Source organism: Pseudophryne corroboree, chromosome 8 (assembly GCF_028390025.1).
Source record: "Pseudophryne corroboree isolate aPseCor3 chromosome 8, aPseCor3.hap2, whole genome shotgun sequence".
Classification (NCBI taxonomy): Eukaryota; Metazoa; Chordata; class Amphibia; order Anura; family Myobatrachidae; genus Pseudophryne; species Pseudophryne corroboree.
The window spans coordinates 44,929,802-44,948,998 of NC_086451.1; the positions used below are offsets into that span (position 1 = coordinate 44,929,802).

Here is a 19,197-nt window from a genome sequence, read left to right on the forward strand (position 1 = left end):
TTTTTTTCCCCCTCCATTCTATTTACTTTACGGAGTGTTTGGTAACTCCCTCAGATTGAGAGCTGCAAGCAAACGGGCATCGTCGGCAAGTGATCGTGCTGAGCCGAAAAAAAAGTGGGTCCCGGGGAACCTTCACTTTTAAAAATAGGGGTCCTACCCATCCTTTTCTGTGTCCCATCGGAATGAAGGTTCTTATTAATTATTCAAATATAAAAACACAGACTTTATTTAAACGCTACAAAAGTGTTGCAAGGAGGGTGATGGGGGGGGGGGTGGAGGGGGGGCGCTGACAATGCTGCTGGGCCGTGTAGCATACAGGACACTCTGCACCAGAGCTGTAACTAGACATTTTGGTGCCCCTACCATATTCAAAGCAGGGTCACTCCGCGGCAGTTCCGTTGACTGTGGTGCGGCCATCCCGATGCAGAGCCCTCCTCACGCTATCTTAAGGTGCATACACACGGAGCGATATAACTGAGCGATTTTGACTATATAGTCAAAATCGCTCAGAAAGTTAGTGCAGATCGCTCCGTGTGTACACAGCCAGCGATAGCGATGCGCGTCCCCGCTAGGTCGCTATCGCTGGGAAAAATAGTCAGTGCAGGCAAGTCAATTTTGGCTATGTCGCTGCAAAAGTTAGTCAAAATCGCTAACACTTTAAGAGGCCAGCGATTTTTCCCAGCGATAGCGATGTGCAGGCGGCGGTGGTGCGGGCGGCGGCGGGTTGTGGCGGCGGTGCGGGCGGCGGCGGGTTGCGGTGGCGGTGTGGGCGACGGTGGGTTGCGGTGGCGGTGTGGGCGGCGGCGGTGCGGGTTGCGGCAGCGGTGCGGGCGGGGGAAATTTACCTTTCTATTGCAGAGTTTGGCAGCGGAGCGGTACCAGTTTCAAAAATGGCGCCTCAGCGTCATTTTTGAAATTCAAGATGGCCGCCGCGAGCCAATCACGGCTCGCCGCGTCATCGCCCCGCCCCCTCCCGCTGACTTATATAAGTCAGCGCGAGGCAGCGGCTGTCAGTCCGACGGCGGAGGAGGAGCGGAGAAGAGCTCCTGAAGACGCCGTGGAAGTCCTGGATGGGCGGCGGCTATGCAAAAGAGCTTAGCAGCCGCCGCCCACCAGGTGAAGACGCCGGAGCAAGACCCCAGAAGCCCTGGGGAGGTGGCGCCCCCCAAGGTGAAGACGCCGGAAGCCCTGGGAAGGCGGCGGCCATGCAAAAGAGCTTAAAGGCCGCCGCCCCCAGGTGAAGACCCAGTTTAATAAAGGATTTTTAAAAGAATGTGTTGTGTTTTTTTTTTTATATTTTCTTTACAGGTGGACTACAGGTGCCAGCGGGCCCTTTATGTCCGGGCATGCTGGCACTTGTGGTTCTCCAAGTGCCAACATGCTGGGGCAGGCTTGCTGGGACCTGTAGGCCTCCTGTAAAGAACAATATTACTATTGAAAGGCTATCAGCCTCCCATCCACCGGGCCACGGATGGGGGGGACAGCCTCGGGCTTCACCCCTGGCCCTTGGGTGGCTGGAGGGGGGGACTCCTTGATTTAAGGGGTCCTCACTCCTCCAGTGTACCCCGGCCAGGGGTGACTAGTTGGGGGGGTAATGGCACGGCCGCAGGGACCAATATAAAAGTGTCCCCCGGCTGTGGCATTATCTCCCTGGCTAGTGGAGCCCGGTGCTGGTTTGGAAAATACGGGGGACCCCTATGTCTTTTGTCCCCCGTATTTTTTAAACCAGGACCGGACGCAGAGCCCGGTGCTGGTTGTCTAAATATGGGGGAACCCTACTCATTTTTTCCTCTGTATTTTAACAACCAGGACTGGCTCAAAGAGCCCGAGGCTGGTTTTACATAGGAGGGGGGACCCCACGCAAAAATTTTTTTTAACTTTCAGCAATTTAAATACCAGCCACCCTGTAAAATCGTCCTATATATGACACTCATCCCCTTATTTAAATGAGATAGTCAAAATCTCCCATAGCCAAAATCTCTTGCATAGTTAGACAAAATCTCTGGTAAAGTTAGTCAAAATCTCCTACTGCCAGTTCAAGGGAAAAGTTAGTCAAAATCTCTCATAGCCAAAATCTCTCCGTGTGTATGCACCTTTAGTCTGGGAGCTTAGCCATCGTGCTTTGACCCCATGCAGTGCTCCTGTCCAGGAGAGACGCCAAAGAGGAGTAGAAAGGCTCCACCTCCTCTGTTTATACCTTGCAGCCGGGCCAGCATTAAGCAATCATTCAAATGTCAGCTCAGGATTGGCTGCAGCGGAGCTGGTCCCCCGTGTACCCGCCCATTTTAAAAAATTGAGTCCCAGGTCCACAAAACTGGGTGAAATACTTGCTATGGTGCATTTTTGCGATTACTGGCTGGATAGCCAATTAGCTCCAGGTGTTTTATTTTTCCCTAACTCCATGTAGGCCGCACATTATGTTGCAATCTCACAGCTGAGATCAGATTTTCATAAGTTTCAGGTGATGAATTCTCTTTTCTTACACTGCAGTGCAGAAACATGGCCAGTAATAATTAATCTGCATGTGTACTGCAGTAATGGGGAGAATGGGGAGGCTTATCCCCATACATGATGTATATAAATTTGGAGAATACGGATGGATTGCCTGTCCAGTTTTCTTATTAATAGCTTATTGTCAGGACAGACCCGTGTACATTCCCTTGCTGGCGTGTTCCCAATTATTGCTGCTGAAAACGTATTCCAAACTTCCACTACTTGGACAATAATCCATGCTGATCCCTTACCACCAGCTTAAGGCATGTCACCCGGGAAGTTATCTCCTGCACCTTGTTGAAAACCTTAACTTCTTTAACCCCTTGCCAACCTCTCACTAAAGTCTGTGTGCTATTTTGCAGGTCCTTAAGACAACACGTCTCTCCCCCCTTCCTCCTCTCTCTCTCCCCTTCCTCCTCTCTCTCTCCCCTTCCTCCTCTCTCTCTCCCCTTCCTCCTCTCTCTCTCCCCTTCCTCCTCTCTCTCTCCCCTTCCTCCTCTCTCTCTCCCCTTCCTCCTCTCTCTCCCCCCTTCCTCCTCTCTCTCTCCCCTTCCTCCTCTCTCTCTCCCCTTCCTCCTCTCTCTCTCCCCTTCCTCCTCTCTCTCCCCCCTTCCTCCTCTCTCTCCCCCCTTCCTCCTCTCTCTCCCCCCTTCCTCCTCTCTCTCCCCCCTTCCTCCTCTCTCTCCCCCCTTCCTCCTCTCTCTCTCTCTCCCCTTCCTCCTCTCTCTCCCCTTCCTCCTCTCTCTCCCCCCTTCCTCCTCTCTCTCCCCCTTCCTCCTCTCTCTCCCCCTTCCCTCCTCTCTCTCTCTCCCCTTCCTCCTCTCTCTCTCTCCCCTTCCTCCTCTCCCTCTCTCTCTCTCTCTCTCCTTCCTCTCTCTCTCCTTCCTCTCTCTCTCTCCTTCCTCTCTCTCTCTCCTTCCTCTCTCTCCCCTTCCTCTCTCTCCCCTTCCTCTCTCTCTCTCTCTCTCTCTCTCTCCCCTTCCCCTTCCTCTCTCTCTCTCTCTCTCTCTCTCTCTCCCTCTCCCTCTCCCTCTCCCTCTCCCCCTCCCTCCCTCTCCCTCTCCCCCTCCCTCCCTCTCCCTGCCTCTCTCCCTCCCTCTCCCTCCCCTTCCCCTCTCTCCCTCTCCCCTTCCCCCCTCTCTCCCTCTCCCCTTCCCCTCTCTCTCCCTCTCCCCTTCCCCTCTCTCTCCCTCTCCCCTTCCCCTCTCTCTCTCTCTCTCTCTCTCTCTCTCTCCCCTTCCTCCCCCCCTCTCTCTCTCCCACCCCCCTCTATCTCGTATACTGGAAGCGCGTTGTCTCCCTCTATCATAATAGCTCAGGGTTCCTTTTTGCTTCACAGATGCGTTTCGTGAGATCCAGAAGTATGGCGTCGGAGAGCAAGTGGATCTCAAGAACAATCCGGTGGCTGTGGAACATATTCACATGAAACTGTTCAGAGCTCAGCGTAACCTGTACATTGCAGGATTCTCCCTCCTCCTGTCTTTGTAAGTAGAAAATCCTCCCCTCCTCTTTAGGGGTTAATTCAGTGTTTTTTTTAAACTTTTTTTATTTTTTGAATCATGGCGCCCTAGGGTATCGAATCTTTTTCACGGCACCCCTAGGCCAAGCTTCTTCTTGAGAAATTCAGGGGGGAAAAAATTCAATTAAATAAATAGCATTTATTGGTCAGCCCTAGGTTCCGTGATGTGATGAGGGACAGGATTCACTTCTGTTTCTCCACATAAGTTATGACTGGAAGCCACAAGGATTGGTACATTTGTCCATAAATTTTAATTGATCCTGGACCACCAACCCAGGGCACCCTTCGTTGTTAAACTGATTTGACCCTGTAGTGTTGAACACTTATTTCTTTGCATTATTATGTTCTGACCACAGGGTGGCAGTAGAAGTCCTCTTACTATGAAGTTAGCATAATCCAATGTAACACATTGGGGTATATTTACTAAGCTCCCGATTTTGACCGAGATGGTGTTTTTTCTTCAAAGTGTCATCTCGGTCATTTACTAAACACAAATCTCGGCAGTGATGAGGGCATTCGTATTTTTTTTTAAGTCAAAGAAAAAAAATACGAACGAATACACCATCGGTCAAATACGCCTGTTATTTGATAGAACTCGTCATTTACTAAAATTTGTATTTCACAAACACTGCCGGCAATAGGCAAACACTGCCGTGAATAAATATAAATCGTAAAAAAAAGCAGTTTTAAAATAGACCTGCTTTTTTTTACCGTGTTCTGATGGGCATGCACGGATCCGTGAGATCCGTGCATGTTTATCAGTGGTAACGGGTGGGAAAGTGTTAAATGTATCAAAAAAAAATGCGTGGGGTCCCCCCTCCTAAGCAAAACCAGCCTCGGGCTCCTTGAGCCGGTCCTGGTTGAAAAAATATGGGGGGAAAAATGACAGGGGTTCCCCCGTATTTCATCAACCAGCACCGGGCTCTGCGCCTGGTCCAAAAAATACGGGGGACAAAAAGCGTAGGGGTCCCCCGTATTCTTATGAACCAGCACCGGGCTCCACTAGTCAGGTACATAATGCCACAGCCGGGGGACACTTTTATTGTGGTCCCGGCGGCCCTGGCATTACATCCCCAACTAGTCACCCCTGGATGGGGTACCCTGGAGGAGTGGGAACCCCTTAAATCAAGCCCCCCCCCCCCCCCCCTCAAGCCTCCCAAGGGCCAGGGGTGAAGCCCGAGGCTGTACCCCCCATCCAAGGGCGGCGGATGGGGGGCTGATAGCCTTGTGAAAAAAATGAGAATATTGTTTTTAGTAGCAGTACTACAAATCCCAGCAAGCCTCCCCGCAAGCTAGTACTTGGAGAACCACAAGTACCAGCATGTGGTGGAAAACCGGGCCCGCTGGTACCTGTAGTAGTACTACTACTAAAAAAATACCCAACAAAAAACAGGACACACACACCGTGACAGTAAAAGTTTATTACATACATGCACACCTCCAAACATACATACTTACCTATGTTCACACGAGGCTCGGTCCTCTTCTCCATGTAGAATCCTCGGGGTACCTGTGAAAAAAATTATACTCACATAATCCAGTGCATCTTCTGTGCTTTGTATAATCCACGTATTTGGCAAAAAAACAAACCGGAAACCCGACCACGCACTGAAAGGGGTCCCATGTTTACACATGGTACCCCTTTCCCCGACTGCCAGGACCCCCCCTGACTCCTGTCAAAGAGGGTCCCTTCAGCCAATCAGGGAGCGCCACATCGTGGCACTCTCCAGATTGGCTGTGCGCTCCTGTAGTGTCTGTGAGGCTGCACACGGCAGAGATACAATGTAGCGCCTATGCGCTCCATTGTATACAATGGTGGGAAAGTAACCTCACCGCTGACCGCAAAGTTCCCACCATTGTATACAATGGAGCGCATAGGCGCTACATTGTATCTCTGCCGTGTGCAGCCTCACAGACACTACAGGAGCGCACAGCCAATCTGGAGAGTGCCACGATGTGGCGCTCCCTGATTGGCTGAAGGGACCCTCTTTGACAGGAGTCAAGGGGGGTCCTGGCAGTCGGGGAAAGGGGTCCCATGTGTAAACATGGGACCCCTTTCAGTGCGTGGTCGGGTTTCCGGTTTGTTTTTTTTTGCCAAGTACGTGGATTATACAAAGCACAGAAGATGCACTGGATTATGTGAGTATAATTTTTTTCACAGGTACCCCGAGGATTCTACATGGAGAAGAGGACAGAGCCTTGTGTGAACATAGGTAAGTATGTATGTTTGGAGGTGTGCATGTATGTAATAAACTTTTACTGTCACGGTGTGTGTGTCCTGTTTTTTGTTGGGTATTTTTTTAGTAGTAGTACTACAGGTACCAGCGGGCCCGGTTTTCCACCGCATGCTGGTACTTGTGGTTCTCCAAGTACCAGCTTGCGGGGGAGGCTTGCTGGGATTTGTAGTACTGCTACTAAAAACAATATTCTCATTTTTTACACTTGGCTATCAGCCCCCCATCCGCCGCCCTTGGATGGGGGGACAGCCTCGGGCTTCACCCCTGGCCCTTGGGTGGCTGGAGGGGGGGGACCCCTTGATTTAAGGGGTTCCCACTCCTCCAGGGTACCCCGGCCAGGGGTGACTAGTTGGGGATGTAATGCCAGGGCCGCCGGGACCACAATAAAAGTGTCCCCCGGCTGTGGCATTATGTACCTGACTAGTGGAGCCCGGTGCTGGTTCAAAAAATATGGGGGACCCCTACGCTTTTTGTCCCCCGTATTTTTTGCACCAGGCGCAGAGCTTGGTGCTGGTTGATGAAATATGGGGGAACCCCTGTCATTTTTTTCCCCATATTGTCAACCAGAACCGGCTCAAAGAGCCCGAGGCTGGTTTTGCTTAGGAGGGGGGGACCCCGCGCATTTTTTTTTTTTTTTTAACAATCTTTTTGTTTTACGAAAGGTGCACAATGAAGCCCTGCACGGATCTCACAGATCCGGCCGAGATTCATTGTGTTAATGTCGGCAGTGTTTTACTATTCACTCCCGTAAAACACTGCCAAAAAATACGAATGACATCGACATCGGAAAACACAAAAATGCAGAATACGACAGCATAGTAAATCAGTCGTAATAAATTCAAAAAGTTGCAATTTTACACATTCGATGTCATTCGTGTTTGAACTTTAACCTCATTCTGAAAATTATGAATTTTAGTAAATATACCCCATTGTGTGTAATCCCTATTCACTAACTGAAAATGTGACATGCACTGTAGTATGTTATACCTTATCAGGGCAATGTGTGATTCCACTATAGAAGCTTAATCCAAAATTAACGGGGACTCGAGGTGGAAACATCGCCAGATTAAAAACAGTGGGGGAAGGGGTGTGTACAAGTGTAATATAATTTCCATGTCATACAATCTCATCTACAAGTTTTTACTTGGGATTTATTTGTGAGATACCTGAGTGTAGACGGCATTAAAACAGATATTTAAGAAATAAATATGAATAATTACTTTTTGAATTATCGACACCCGGTTCCGTTATTGAGCGTAGAGCTAGGACTTCCTACATGTAGTGATAAGCCTTCAAGTAGTCCGAAGTGCATTCAGTTTTAATTACTTGAGGTTTAACAAGATTTCTGTTTGGTTTTGTTTTGTTCTTGTGTGCAGTTGGTCAGTTTTTACCTCCAAATTTGGCTAGCCCTGCACTATACAAGATTTAAGTCTAAAACTACCAAAAGAACCATCCAGATTGCTAAATGTGTAGGCATCTTAAATGCAGGCTGTCAGCAGGATATAATAAGGGGGGTACTCATGGAGCGATAATTAAGCAATCTTACTAGATTATTAGCCATCTGGCTATCGCTGGTGCTAGATTGGCCTGCATGCAGGCTCAGTCTAGCAGGTCGCTCATTTCACCCGCTGGGTTTTTTGGGCTCTTCCTTTAAAGACATGGGCGCTTTTTGTAATAGCAAAATGCGGCCATGGGCACTATTCCAGCTACCCATAGTTTTAAAGTAGAAATAATTTAAAAGACAAGATTGTTTTGCCATTTTAAATGTTTGCCACTTTAAAAGTACGGACACACTAGCAGGAATCGGGCCAGTGCTTGCATCTTGCAAGCCCATGGTGTCTTCTGACTTAGAGGATCGAATACCTCTCTCAGGACCAGCACATTAATCAGAAGCTTTGGATCCTTTTGAGTCCAAAGCTAGACGTTGACCTTTTGGTATTTAACAGTTGTGACGATGAAGCGGTGACCCTTGATGAAACTTTGGTTCCACAGCTACCAGAGAAGTCTTGTTCAGTTTCCAATTTAACTCCATCTGGAGTGGAATATTCACCATTTTGAAGATGGACACCATCTTGCCTATGACTTTCAAGCAATATAGATCGGACAACCTTGTGTGATCTACCTTGATCTTGTTTTTCAGTTAGCAAGGACTTCACAAATCCCTCTATATAGAGCAATGTCTCCACTGGCATGAATACCACCTCTTGTCGAGAGATGGCCAAGCAATACCAAGCACTGGGAAGGTGTGAGGTAGTATTCTTGTGGCTGGTAATCCAACTATGAGATATTAAGATATGGGCCATCTGTATAACATGAGCCTGCAGTAATTGGCCTGCCTTGATCTATAGATTGTCCAGGTAGGCAATAGCGTCCACTACCCTGGATCACTGCCCTGAGTTTGGTCACAGTCAGACACTTTCAAATGTAGATTTCCTTTTAAAGGGGGTTATGCATGTGCAATCTCCATGCATTCCTCCTATTGTTCCTTTTGGATATTAACCTGGTGTTAAAATCCTTTAATGTTTTACTCCTTTCAAATACTTGGATTCACAATTTGTTTTTGGCTATATCTAGAGATAGATGAGTATTATGTCCTACAAGTCTACATGTCTCCTTTTTCTTGAAGAGCGGACTGTGCTTCTGTTTAGCCGCCTTTTCATCCCAAAGTTGTCTTGACGTTCCATCTAAATCAGAATATTGTGATTCCAGTGAAGATTCCTTGATCGGTTTCTGGTAGAATAGAACTCTCTTCATTCGCTTCATGTTTTCTGGTGTTTCAGGACCTATATTTTATTGAGTTGCACAAGAAGGTTACTTACAGGATAGTTTTGGCTTGTTTCCAAGCAGACCCTGGCTTGCTGGCATACATCAGTCTTCCATTGAAGAACGGCCAGCCTGTTCTGTAAAATGTCGCTGGTTTTATAGGTTTCATATGTTTGTACCGGTTCTAATGAGTGTACCAACCTTTTGTTGCATCTTTTAAATGAAGGAAGAAATGGGCTCGGTGCATAAAATAGTTGACTCCTCAGGACTCTACACAGTTTGTTTTCCAGGTCACCCAGCAGGTGCACAGCTGTAGTCATTACTCACTGACACATTTTAAAAGATTCACAGGTTGAGCAAATTACTTCACTTGTGATTCTGTGTTGAGACCTGGAAAACATGAGCTGATTGGGGCCCTGAGGACCAAGTTTGAGAACCTATGGTATAGCGCTGACCTGGCCAACCTGTGGCTCTCCAGATGTTGTGAAACTACACATCCCAGCATGCTCTGTCACAGTTATAGCATTCCCTAATGATGGGACTTGTAGTTTTACAACAGCTGGAGAGCCACAGGTTGGCCAGGCCTGGTATAGCAGAAGGGGAGATTCTAGTCTGTGCCTGTGCTCCTGAGGGTCTATACCCTGAGGTCTCCAGTGTCCGTCAAAGGATACAAAGAAAAGGCTTTACACAATTCTTGTTCCTATTGGAAAATTTCTGCCATTAACACTGCCCTGCGTTGGTTAATCGTTGCAGGGTTTGTGCACATTTCACTGCAAAGAATATTTCTTCTATATTTAATGAGATTGCAAAGTTAATGACTGTTTGTTTGTACCCCCTCTGCTTACACACTGGGCGATATTCAATTCATATATTGCGTCCGTAGCAGTTGGGTTTAGCCGCTTTACGCGCCTAAACCCAACTAAACTACTGTTCGCCCGAACGGGTCACTTTTGCGCATTTCAGCTCGCCACCCCCGTTCTCAGCTGGAAAATGATCTGCCATCTGTGATGGATTGCCAGCAAGGCAGCATAGAAAGAGAATGTTTCGCTCTAGCAAGATAAGTAGTGGCAAAATTGCAGTTGTGTTGGTGGCGATATAATCTCCTTGTTAAATGATGATTTGGGAAAGTAGGTTCATCTACTGGAATAGTCCCATTGGGTAACATCTCTTATATCTCTTTGAGAAACACTAGGGAGCTTGCGATAGAGGCTCATCAACATGAAATGTCTACACTAAGACTTGGAACTCCTGCCCCCGCTATACTGCTCCTCCATCTTGTTATAAACTGCCCGCTGCAGCATTATCCATTCGTTTTTAATCCGTTTATTTCAAATATGTGACCTATTAACAAACTATGCACACAGATAACAGCGCTAATTAAAAAGGTATTCACTTTTAATAACAAATTAAAATTTAAACATACAATAAATTCACATCATACTGTCGGTCAGTCCTGCAGGACTACAATATAATTCTGAGCCTTTATAAAGATATATATTAATATATATATATATATATATATATATATATATATATATATATATATATATATATATATATATATATATATATATATATATATATATATATATATATATATATTATTATATCCAGGCTTTCTGGGCAGGGTTAGTTTTTTAGCTCTTTCCAAATTAGCAAGTCCTTTGCAAAGCAGTAGTTCTTGCCACCGATGCTGGCTAATTGGTTAGTTGCAACAACCATTCAAAGCATTGTTAGTTATTATAGCATGCTGTTTATATTATTTAGACAGAGCAAGTAGCAGTGATCCACATTTTTGTATAAATAAAACCTGCTTCCTGGGTCTAGAAGTAAGCCCTTTGGTCCAATCTGATGGTATCTCCCGGCTCCTGGTGCTTTAATTACCCTTTGGTGGTGCCATATCTGGAGTGTCCCAATGATGGTCCAAAACGCCTGCAGGTTGTCAATTTGTAGACCGATATCAGATGAGCGTGGTAGAGACCTCTTACGCGTTTCTCCGCCTCTCAAACGTTCAGCGGCTTCCTCAGAGAGATGTAGACCTGTTAACAACTGCTGCAGTTCTACGGCATATGCACAATGCCAGGGGCTCTGAGATGCATTAAAGCAAGCAGGGAGGTACCATTGCAGTGCCTAGTTTAGCTTCCTGTACCCCCATCCTCTACCAGGGGAGCCAGTCACTGTCATCATATCTGTCCTTGTAATAGTGCAGCACCAAATGCACAGACACGCAGGGTAAGCGTTCCCTTCTCTGCCTGCCGGGAAGCTGAGACCACTGTTGACTTCTTTACTGGAGCCTGCATAACGGCAGTAGGTGCAGACCCACTAGCACTGTAGGAGGCAGGTCAGATTGGGGGCCATCCTTGTGGACGTGCACTACTACTTCCTTCCAGGATTCTCATTCCCTGTGATAAGCCCACCATACAGGGCTCCATGAGCTACTGTGGCAATAGCTACATCCCTGGTTATATGCATTAGATGTATAACAGCAAGCAAAATATCCAACAGAGGTTCTTGGATCCATCTGTATTTGAGCCTCAGAGTTGTGCATTCTACAGAATAGAAGACACTGGTCTTATGGATCACATCTTTACCTAATATTCCCATACGGAGAGAAACTCGGATCTTTTATGCTTTATTTACCTTCGTAGTAGTGATGGCAGGTTATTTAGATTTAACCATTTAGAGGCTTTCATCCATTCCCCCCTCCCCCAAATACGATGTGGCCATATTTATTTATTTAAGACCCCAATGTTCAGTTCCATTTTATACATGTGTTAATGTTGCTGGAGTGGTACACGTTGCACCGAAGACCTAGTGTGTCAGCATCTCTGTGCAATTGTTGTGCACGGATGGTTGCAGCTCCCGTTTCTGAAATCCAGCATGCAGTCTAGTTGGAAGGTGGCACAGAAATGTGGACCAGGCAACTTGTTTTATTGTTAAAATGGTGTTATTTTAAATCACCTTCCATCCACATTTCACCGTTTTTAGCAGTTGTGCTGAATTGCAAAGCATATAACACTTTAGAATGTAAGCTCTCACAAGCAGGGCCCTCTTCCCTCATGTGCTTATCCTTTCTCTTTAATAATCTTCAACTGCATCAACTCCAGCAGTCCCCTGCCATCTGATACTTATTCCAGTGTCATCTGCTGATGCAGATATGTTTAGTTACCCTGTACTTGTCTTATATTGTCTTCAATTGTAAGTTGCTGTTTCCCTGTTTTGATTATTTATGTACTCTGTAATTGGGCGCTGCGGAACCCTTGTGGCGCCATATAAATAAAGGCTAATAACACACTAATGCAGGCCTGGCCAACCTGTGGCTCTCCAGATGCTGTGAAACTACACATCCCAGCATGCCCTGCCACAGTTTTAGCATTCCCTAATAGCAAAACTGTGGCAAGGCATGATGGTACTTGTAGTTTTACAACAGCTGGAGAGCCACAGGTTGGCCAGGCCTGCACTAATGTATTGCTGGCTGGGTTACAACTTTTACACCTGCAGTGTGATAAAACAGCCAGCAGAGGGCACTGTTGAGATGGTTTGTGAACAGTGCTATCTAATTGATAACTGTTGCATGTTTTCTTTGCTCTGTTTGTGAGTAGGTTCCATTTGTTACGAAAGCCTTTGCATTGGTAAGTTCCAGAGAAATGTCTAATCGACTTGGTGATAGTCATATCTTGCACATTGTACTGCAGTTTTAGGTTTTGAGATAAATCGATGTGGCCTAGATGAAATAGACCAGCCCATTAGTTAGTCACATGTGAACTGTTTAAACATGTTTACTACACACGTTTGGCGTGTTGCAACACCTGTAACCTTTATACCCACTTTCTCTTTTCTCCGCAGCCTGCTGAGACGTCTGGTCACACTGATATCCAAACAAGCCACTCTCCTTGCGTCCAACGAGGCCTTCAAAAAGCAGGCTGAGAGTGCAAGCGATGCTGCCAAAAAGTACATGGAGGAGAATGATAAGCTCAAGAAGGTATCAGACCCCTGCTCTGCTCATTTATGATGTCATTGGGGGTACCCCTAGCTGCTGTGTCCCACGTCATGCAGCGGGGACCTGCATCAGAAATGTCACCTCTTGTTAGATCCAATCGGCTACTAATAGAGCCCAGTCACACTGAGATTGCATGTCGTCTTGTGTAGGCCTTAAAGGGGAAGTCCACTAAAAACAATTGGGATTTGGAGGGAACCAAAGCCGACACAGTATAAGTTCCACTTATTGTTATTCTGCCATTACCCCCAATACTGCGAGTTCTCCTAATGGCTGTTGGAATGTTGACAGTGGTGATGTCGGGAGAATTAGTCCCTGGTGGCCTATGTGGTCTTTTACCTTCTCCCGACGGCAGCGGCGGCTGCAGCATCGTTTTCAGGTTGCGGCGGGGCTGTGATAGTCTCTTCCGGTGCGGACCTGTGATGTTGCAGTGTTCTAGTGAGTGTTTCTCCCCCTGACCTCCCCATGCAGTCTAACCCTCCCGGCGACGCCGTCTAACGCTAACTGTTGACATTTCAGTTGTAGTATGTCGACCCTTTTGAATGCCAACGTGGTTACTGTCAACCATTCGGCCATATTTGCTTTCACTGTGGAAAGTGTCTTTACCTGACAGAGGAAAACCACTGCTTAATAAGTCTTGCACAGTATATAAGTCGTTAATCACTAGTTGACAGATGTCGGCGAAATACCCGTGTGAAGCACTTTTGCTGCATCTGTTTTTCTGCAACCTCTAAACTGTGCAGCTTCTTTCGACGGCTTTATCTTAAAAACAAAATAAATATGTATACTTGGCTTATTCCTGGAAGAATAAACACCAATCTCTGCATAAGGGTTAAGTGATACTCAGCCTCGGCTAGAATGTGGTGTGCTTCTTTTGGTTCAAGTCACAGTTTACTGTGCCCGGTTCTGCAAAGCAAAACGGCAGTGTGAAAACGTTTAACTAAAAAGGCAAAAAGTTCACACATCCACGTTAATTAAATTGACCAAAGTCTCACCATTTGAGCAAGTTTAAGGTAATCCTACACAAACTGAGCAATTGACTTTATTTGTCCAGATTGCCCAGTTTTACCTAATTCCCCTCATATGGTTTAGTTTTTGGGAAAGAAAAGTCCAGTCGTGCTGGAATAGAGTTGCTGTAATAGTTTATAGTGCTGCTTTTAAGGGCCCTACACATTTGTCGATCCGCCGCCGAGCTGCCCGACGGCGGCTACGGGCGACCCGGCGGCGCGTGCGTGGGGGGGTGAGAGGGAAGTTTCTTCACTCCCCCGTTCACGCGGCTCCATAGAAGTGCAGGCAAATATGGACGAGATCGTCCATATTAGCCTGCATGCACAGCCGACGGGGCACCAACGATGAACGAGCGCGGGGCCGCACATCGTTCATCACTGGTGCCTCCACACTCAAAGATATGAACGGTGTCTTGTTCATATCTTTGAGTGATATCACCCAGTGTGTAGGGCCTATTAGAACCATCCGAGCTTCTGCCCAAGCTGTAATTACTCATGCGTTTCTAATTGTGCGTGTAGTTCATTCATAAGAAGGACATTGTGTTTCTGCCGACCAGATTGAAATCTTTTTTTTGATGGATCACACACACTGTATTTAGCCGCATTTGATTCGAATCTGGTTAGGGGTGGCCGATGGAATAGATTTTTATTTTATTTTTTAAATTCACTCAAGCCGTTTGCTCTGTGTGTGCGTCTAGCTCTAAAATGAAACAAAGTATATAAAAATAGTCCTGGCCATTGATTTGAGAACATCACTTATAGGAGACTGTTAATGTTTGACGTTGGTTTCTCAACATTGCAGTAACCACACAGCTCCTCTCTGTCTCCTCTTTGTCCAGCAACTGAAGTCCTCTGGGATTGAGGTTAGTGACCTGCCAGAAACCAACGCTGAGGAGGACAACAAGAAGCTCCAAGGAGAAGTCCGAAAACTCAAGGAAGAGCTGGAATCCACCAAGAAATGTAAGTTGTTCCCAGTGACTCCGATGGGCTGTAAACCTTGTCACCTTTGTCCTCTATTAACTATCATTGTCTTCTGTCCCATCAATGTGTAACTGATAATACCTGCTGAAGTCATGCCATTCAGTTTATAATCCAACGTGTACGAATGACAAGGGCATCTTGCTGATTGCAGCAATTGAATGATCATGTCCTGATGAATCCACCAGGGAAGGTCACTTTGTCCTCCGAGCTTAGAATAGAAACTCCAGAATTGTTGAGTCTCCAGTCACTGTTATGGAAAAGTCTGTTTTCCTTAATAAATGGGGAGGTCTGTTCAAACAGCCACGAGGTTGGCAAGTTACCGCTGCCATGACGTTGGATTTCTGGCAATGGCACCATACCCCCTCACCCCCTCGTGAGTCTAATCGAATGGACCCCAGAGTGTCCAGTTGTAAACCAGCCATTACACCAACACTTACATCTGTATATGAGGGACGTGTGAATGGTGGCGAGTATACAGTATATCTGTCTAAACTAGTTACCATGGAAGCACCAGCGGGTCATGTCTCCACCACACACAGGGGGAGAAGCACAGGGCCGCAGACAATGTAGGAGGAGTATAGGAGGAAAACCTTAAACCTAGTATTAGTGCACAAGGTTCCAATGGCGTGTTGGCCAGTGAAGTCTGTATGAGGTGATCACCCACTATGTCCAGGTTATGGTTTAATTTAAATTACTGGTAGAAGGCAGCTCTGTGGTTCTGTCCCATTGCACGTTCTTTTTGGGTTCAAGAAGACATTGGGGCAGATGTATTAAGCCTGGAGAAGGGATAAAGCAGTGATAAGTGGAAGGTGATAACGCACCAGCCAATCAGCTCCTAACTGTCGTTTTTCAAATCCGTAATGATTGGCTGGTGCATTATCCAGGGCTTAAAGTGGTCCTGGTGAGGTGGTGGAACTCATCAAGGAGAACCATGGAGGCACCAGGACCTGAGGAAGGAGTAGGTGGCTGCAGCTCATCAGTAACACTAGTGCCGTCTGTATCATCGATTATTGCAGATGATGGGGTGGGCTTTTCTGTTGGAATTACTGTGCAGGGCAATGGAGATGGTGGAACCTAGTTCCCCCTACCATTACAGGTGGTGGAACTCTGTTCCACCTCGTTCCCCCCCACTTTAACCCCTGGCATTATCCCCTTGCGCTTATCACTGGTTTATCACTTCTTTATCCCTTCTCCGGGTTAATACATCTGACCCAGTGTTACTGACCAATATGGGTGGCGAAAAGGCATTTGCTCACTCTTGAGTGTCCACACCCAGGCAGTTTTTTTTATTTCTCTATCGTCCTAGTGGATGCTGGGGTTCCTGAAAGGACCATGGGGGATAGCGGCTCCGCAGGAGACAGGGCACAAAAAGTAAAGCTTTTCCAGATCAGGTGGTGTGCACTGGCTCCTCCCCCTATGACCCTCCTCCAGACTCCAGTTAGATTTTTGTGCCCGGCCGAGAAGGGTGCAATCTAGGTGGCTCTCCTAAAGAGCTGCTTAGAAAAAGTTTAGCTAGGTTTTTTATTTTACAGTGATTCCTGCTGGCAACAGGATCACTGCAGCGAGGGACTGAGGGGAGAAGGAGTCAACTCACCTGCGTGCAGGATGGATTGGCTTCTTGGCTACTGGACATCAGCTCCAGAGGGACGATCACAGGTACAGCCTGGATGGTCACCGGAGCCGCGCCGCCGGCCCCCTTGCAGATGCTGAAGTCAGAAGAGGTCCAGAATCGGCGGCTGAAGACTCCTGCAGTCTTCTAAAGGTAGCGCACAGCACTGCAGCTGTGCGCCATTTTCCTCTCAGCACACTTCACACGCAGTCACTGAGGGTGCAGGGCGCTGGGGGGGGGGCGCCCTGGGAGGCAAATGTAACCTATATAAAGGCTAAAAATACCTCACATATAGCCCCCAGAGGCTATATGGAGATATTTAACCCCTGCCTGGATTCACTAAATAGCGGGAGACGAGCCCGCCGGAAAAGGGGCGGGGCCTATCTCCTCAGCACACGGCGCCATTTCCTCTCACAGCTCCGCTGGTCAGGACGGCTCCCAAGTCTCTCCCCTGCACTGCACTACAGAAACAGGGTAAAACAGAGAGGGGGGGGCAAATTTATGGCGATATTTTGATATAACAAAGCAGCTATAAGGGAGCACTTATTATAAGGCTATCCCTGATATATATATAGCGCTTTTGGTGTGTGCTGGCAAACTCTCCCTCTGTCTCCCCAAAGGGCTAGTGGGTCCTGTCTTCGTTAGGAGCATTCCCTGTGTGTCTGCTGTGTGTCGGTACGTGTGTGTCGACATGTATGAGGACGATATTGGTGTGGAGGCGGAGCAATTGCCAAATATGAGGATGTCACCCCCTAGGGAGTCGACACCAGAATGGATGCCTTTATTTATGGAACTACGGGATAGTGTCAACACGCTAAAGCAGTCGTTTGACGACATGAGGCGGCCGGACAATCAATTAGTGCCTGTCCAGGCGACTCAAACACCGTCAGGGGCTGTGAAACTCCCTTTGCCTCAGTCGGTCGACACAGACCCAGACACAGGCACTGACTCCAGTGGTGACGGTGACGAATCAACCGTATTTTCCAGTAGGGCCACACGTTATATGATTTTGGCAATGAAGGAGGCGTTACATTTAGCTGATACTACAGGTACCACTAAACAGGGTATTATGTGGGGTGTGAAAAAACTACCTATAGTTTTTCCTGAATCAGAAGAATTAAATGACGTGTGTAATGAAGCGTGGGTTGCCCCTGATAAAAAGCTGATAATTTCAAAGAAATTATTGGCATTATACCCTTTCCCGCCAGAGGTTAGGGAGCGCTGGGAAACACCTCCTAGGGTGGACAAGGCGCTAACACGCTTATCTAAACAAGTGGCGTTACCCTCTCCTGAGACGGCCGCACTTAAAGATCCATCAGATAGGAGGATGGAAAATATCCAAAAACGTATATACACACATGCAGGTGTTATACTACGACCAGCTGTAGCGACTGCCTGGATGTGCAGTGCTGGGGTAGTTTGGTCAGAGTCCCTGATTGAAAATATTGATACCCTGGACAGGGACAATATTTTACTGTCGTTAGAACAAATAAAGGATGCATTTCTTTATATGCGTGATGCACAGAGGGATATCTGCACACTGGCATCACGGGTAAGTGCTATGTCCATTTCGGCCAGAAGAGCTTTATGGACGCGACAGTGGACAGGCGATGCGGATTCAAAACGGCATATGGAAGTTTTGCCGTATAAAGGGGAGGAGTTATTTGGAGTCGGTCTATCAGATTTGGTGGCCACGGCTACAGCCGGGAAATCCACCTTTCTACCTCAAGTCACTCCCCAACATAAAAAGGCACCGACTTTTCAACCGCAGCCCTTTCGTTCCTTTAAAAATAAGAGAGCAAAGGGCTATTCATATCTGCCACGAGGCAGAGGTCGAGGGAAGAGACAGCAACACGCAGCTCCTTCCCAGGAACAGAAGCCCTCCCCGGCTTCTACAAAAGCCTCAGCATGACGCTGGGGCTTCTCAAGCGGACTCGGGGACGGTGGGCGGTCGTCTCAAAAATTACAGCGCGCAGTGGGCTCACTCGCAGGTAGATCCCTGGATCCTGCAGATAATATCTCAAGGGTACAGGTTGGAATTAGAGACAGATCCACCTCGCCGTTTCCTGAAGTCTGCTTTACCAACGTCCCCCTCCGAAAGGGAGACGGTTTTGGAAGCCATTCACAAGCTGTACTCTCAGCAGGTGATAGTCAAGGTACCTCTTCTACAACAAGGGAAGGGGTATTATTCCACTCTTTTTGTGGTACCGAAGCCGGATGGCTCGGTAAGGCCTATTCTAAATCTGAAGTCCTTGAACCTGTACATAAAGAAGTTCAAGTTCAAGATGGAGTCACTCAGAGCAGTGATAGCGAACCTGGAAGAGGGGGACTTTATGGTATCCTTGGACATCAAGGATGCGTATCTCCACGTTCCAATTTACCCCTCACACCAGGGGTACCTCAGGTTCGTTGTACAAAACTGTCACTATCAGTTTCAGACGCTGCCGTTCGGATTGTCCACGGCACCTCGGATCTTTACAAAGGTAATGGCCGAGATGATGATTCTTCTTCGAAGAAAAGGCATATTAATTATCCCATACTTGGACGATCTCCTAATAAGGGCAAGGTCCAGAGAACAGCTAGAGATGGGA

At 47.2% G+C, this 19,197-nt stretch overlaps 1 protein-coding gene across 1 annotated transcript in view; it reads left to right on the top strand.

Annotated features, from left to right (window-relative positions):
* BCAP31 (B cell receptor associated protein 31) overlaps positions 1–19,197 on the top strand; it is a 119,214-nt gene that overhangs the window by 36,349 nt on the left and 63,668 nt on the right. The window contains exons 4-6 of the mRNA XM_063936308.1: positions 3,833–3,977; positions 12,859–12,994; positions 14,856–14,976. Of these exons, the coding sequence (XP_063792378.1) occupies positions 3,833–3,977; positions 12,859–12,994; positions 14,856–14,976 (402 nt within the window). The remainder of the gene's footprint in view (positions 1–3,832; positions 3,978–12,858; positions 12,995–14,855; positions 14,977–19,197) is intronic.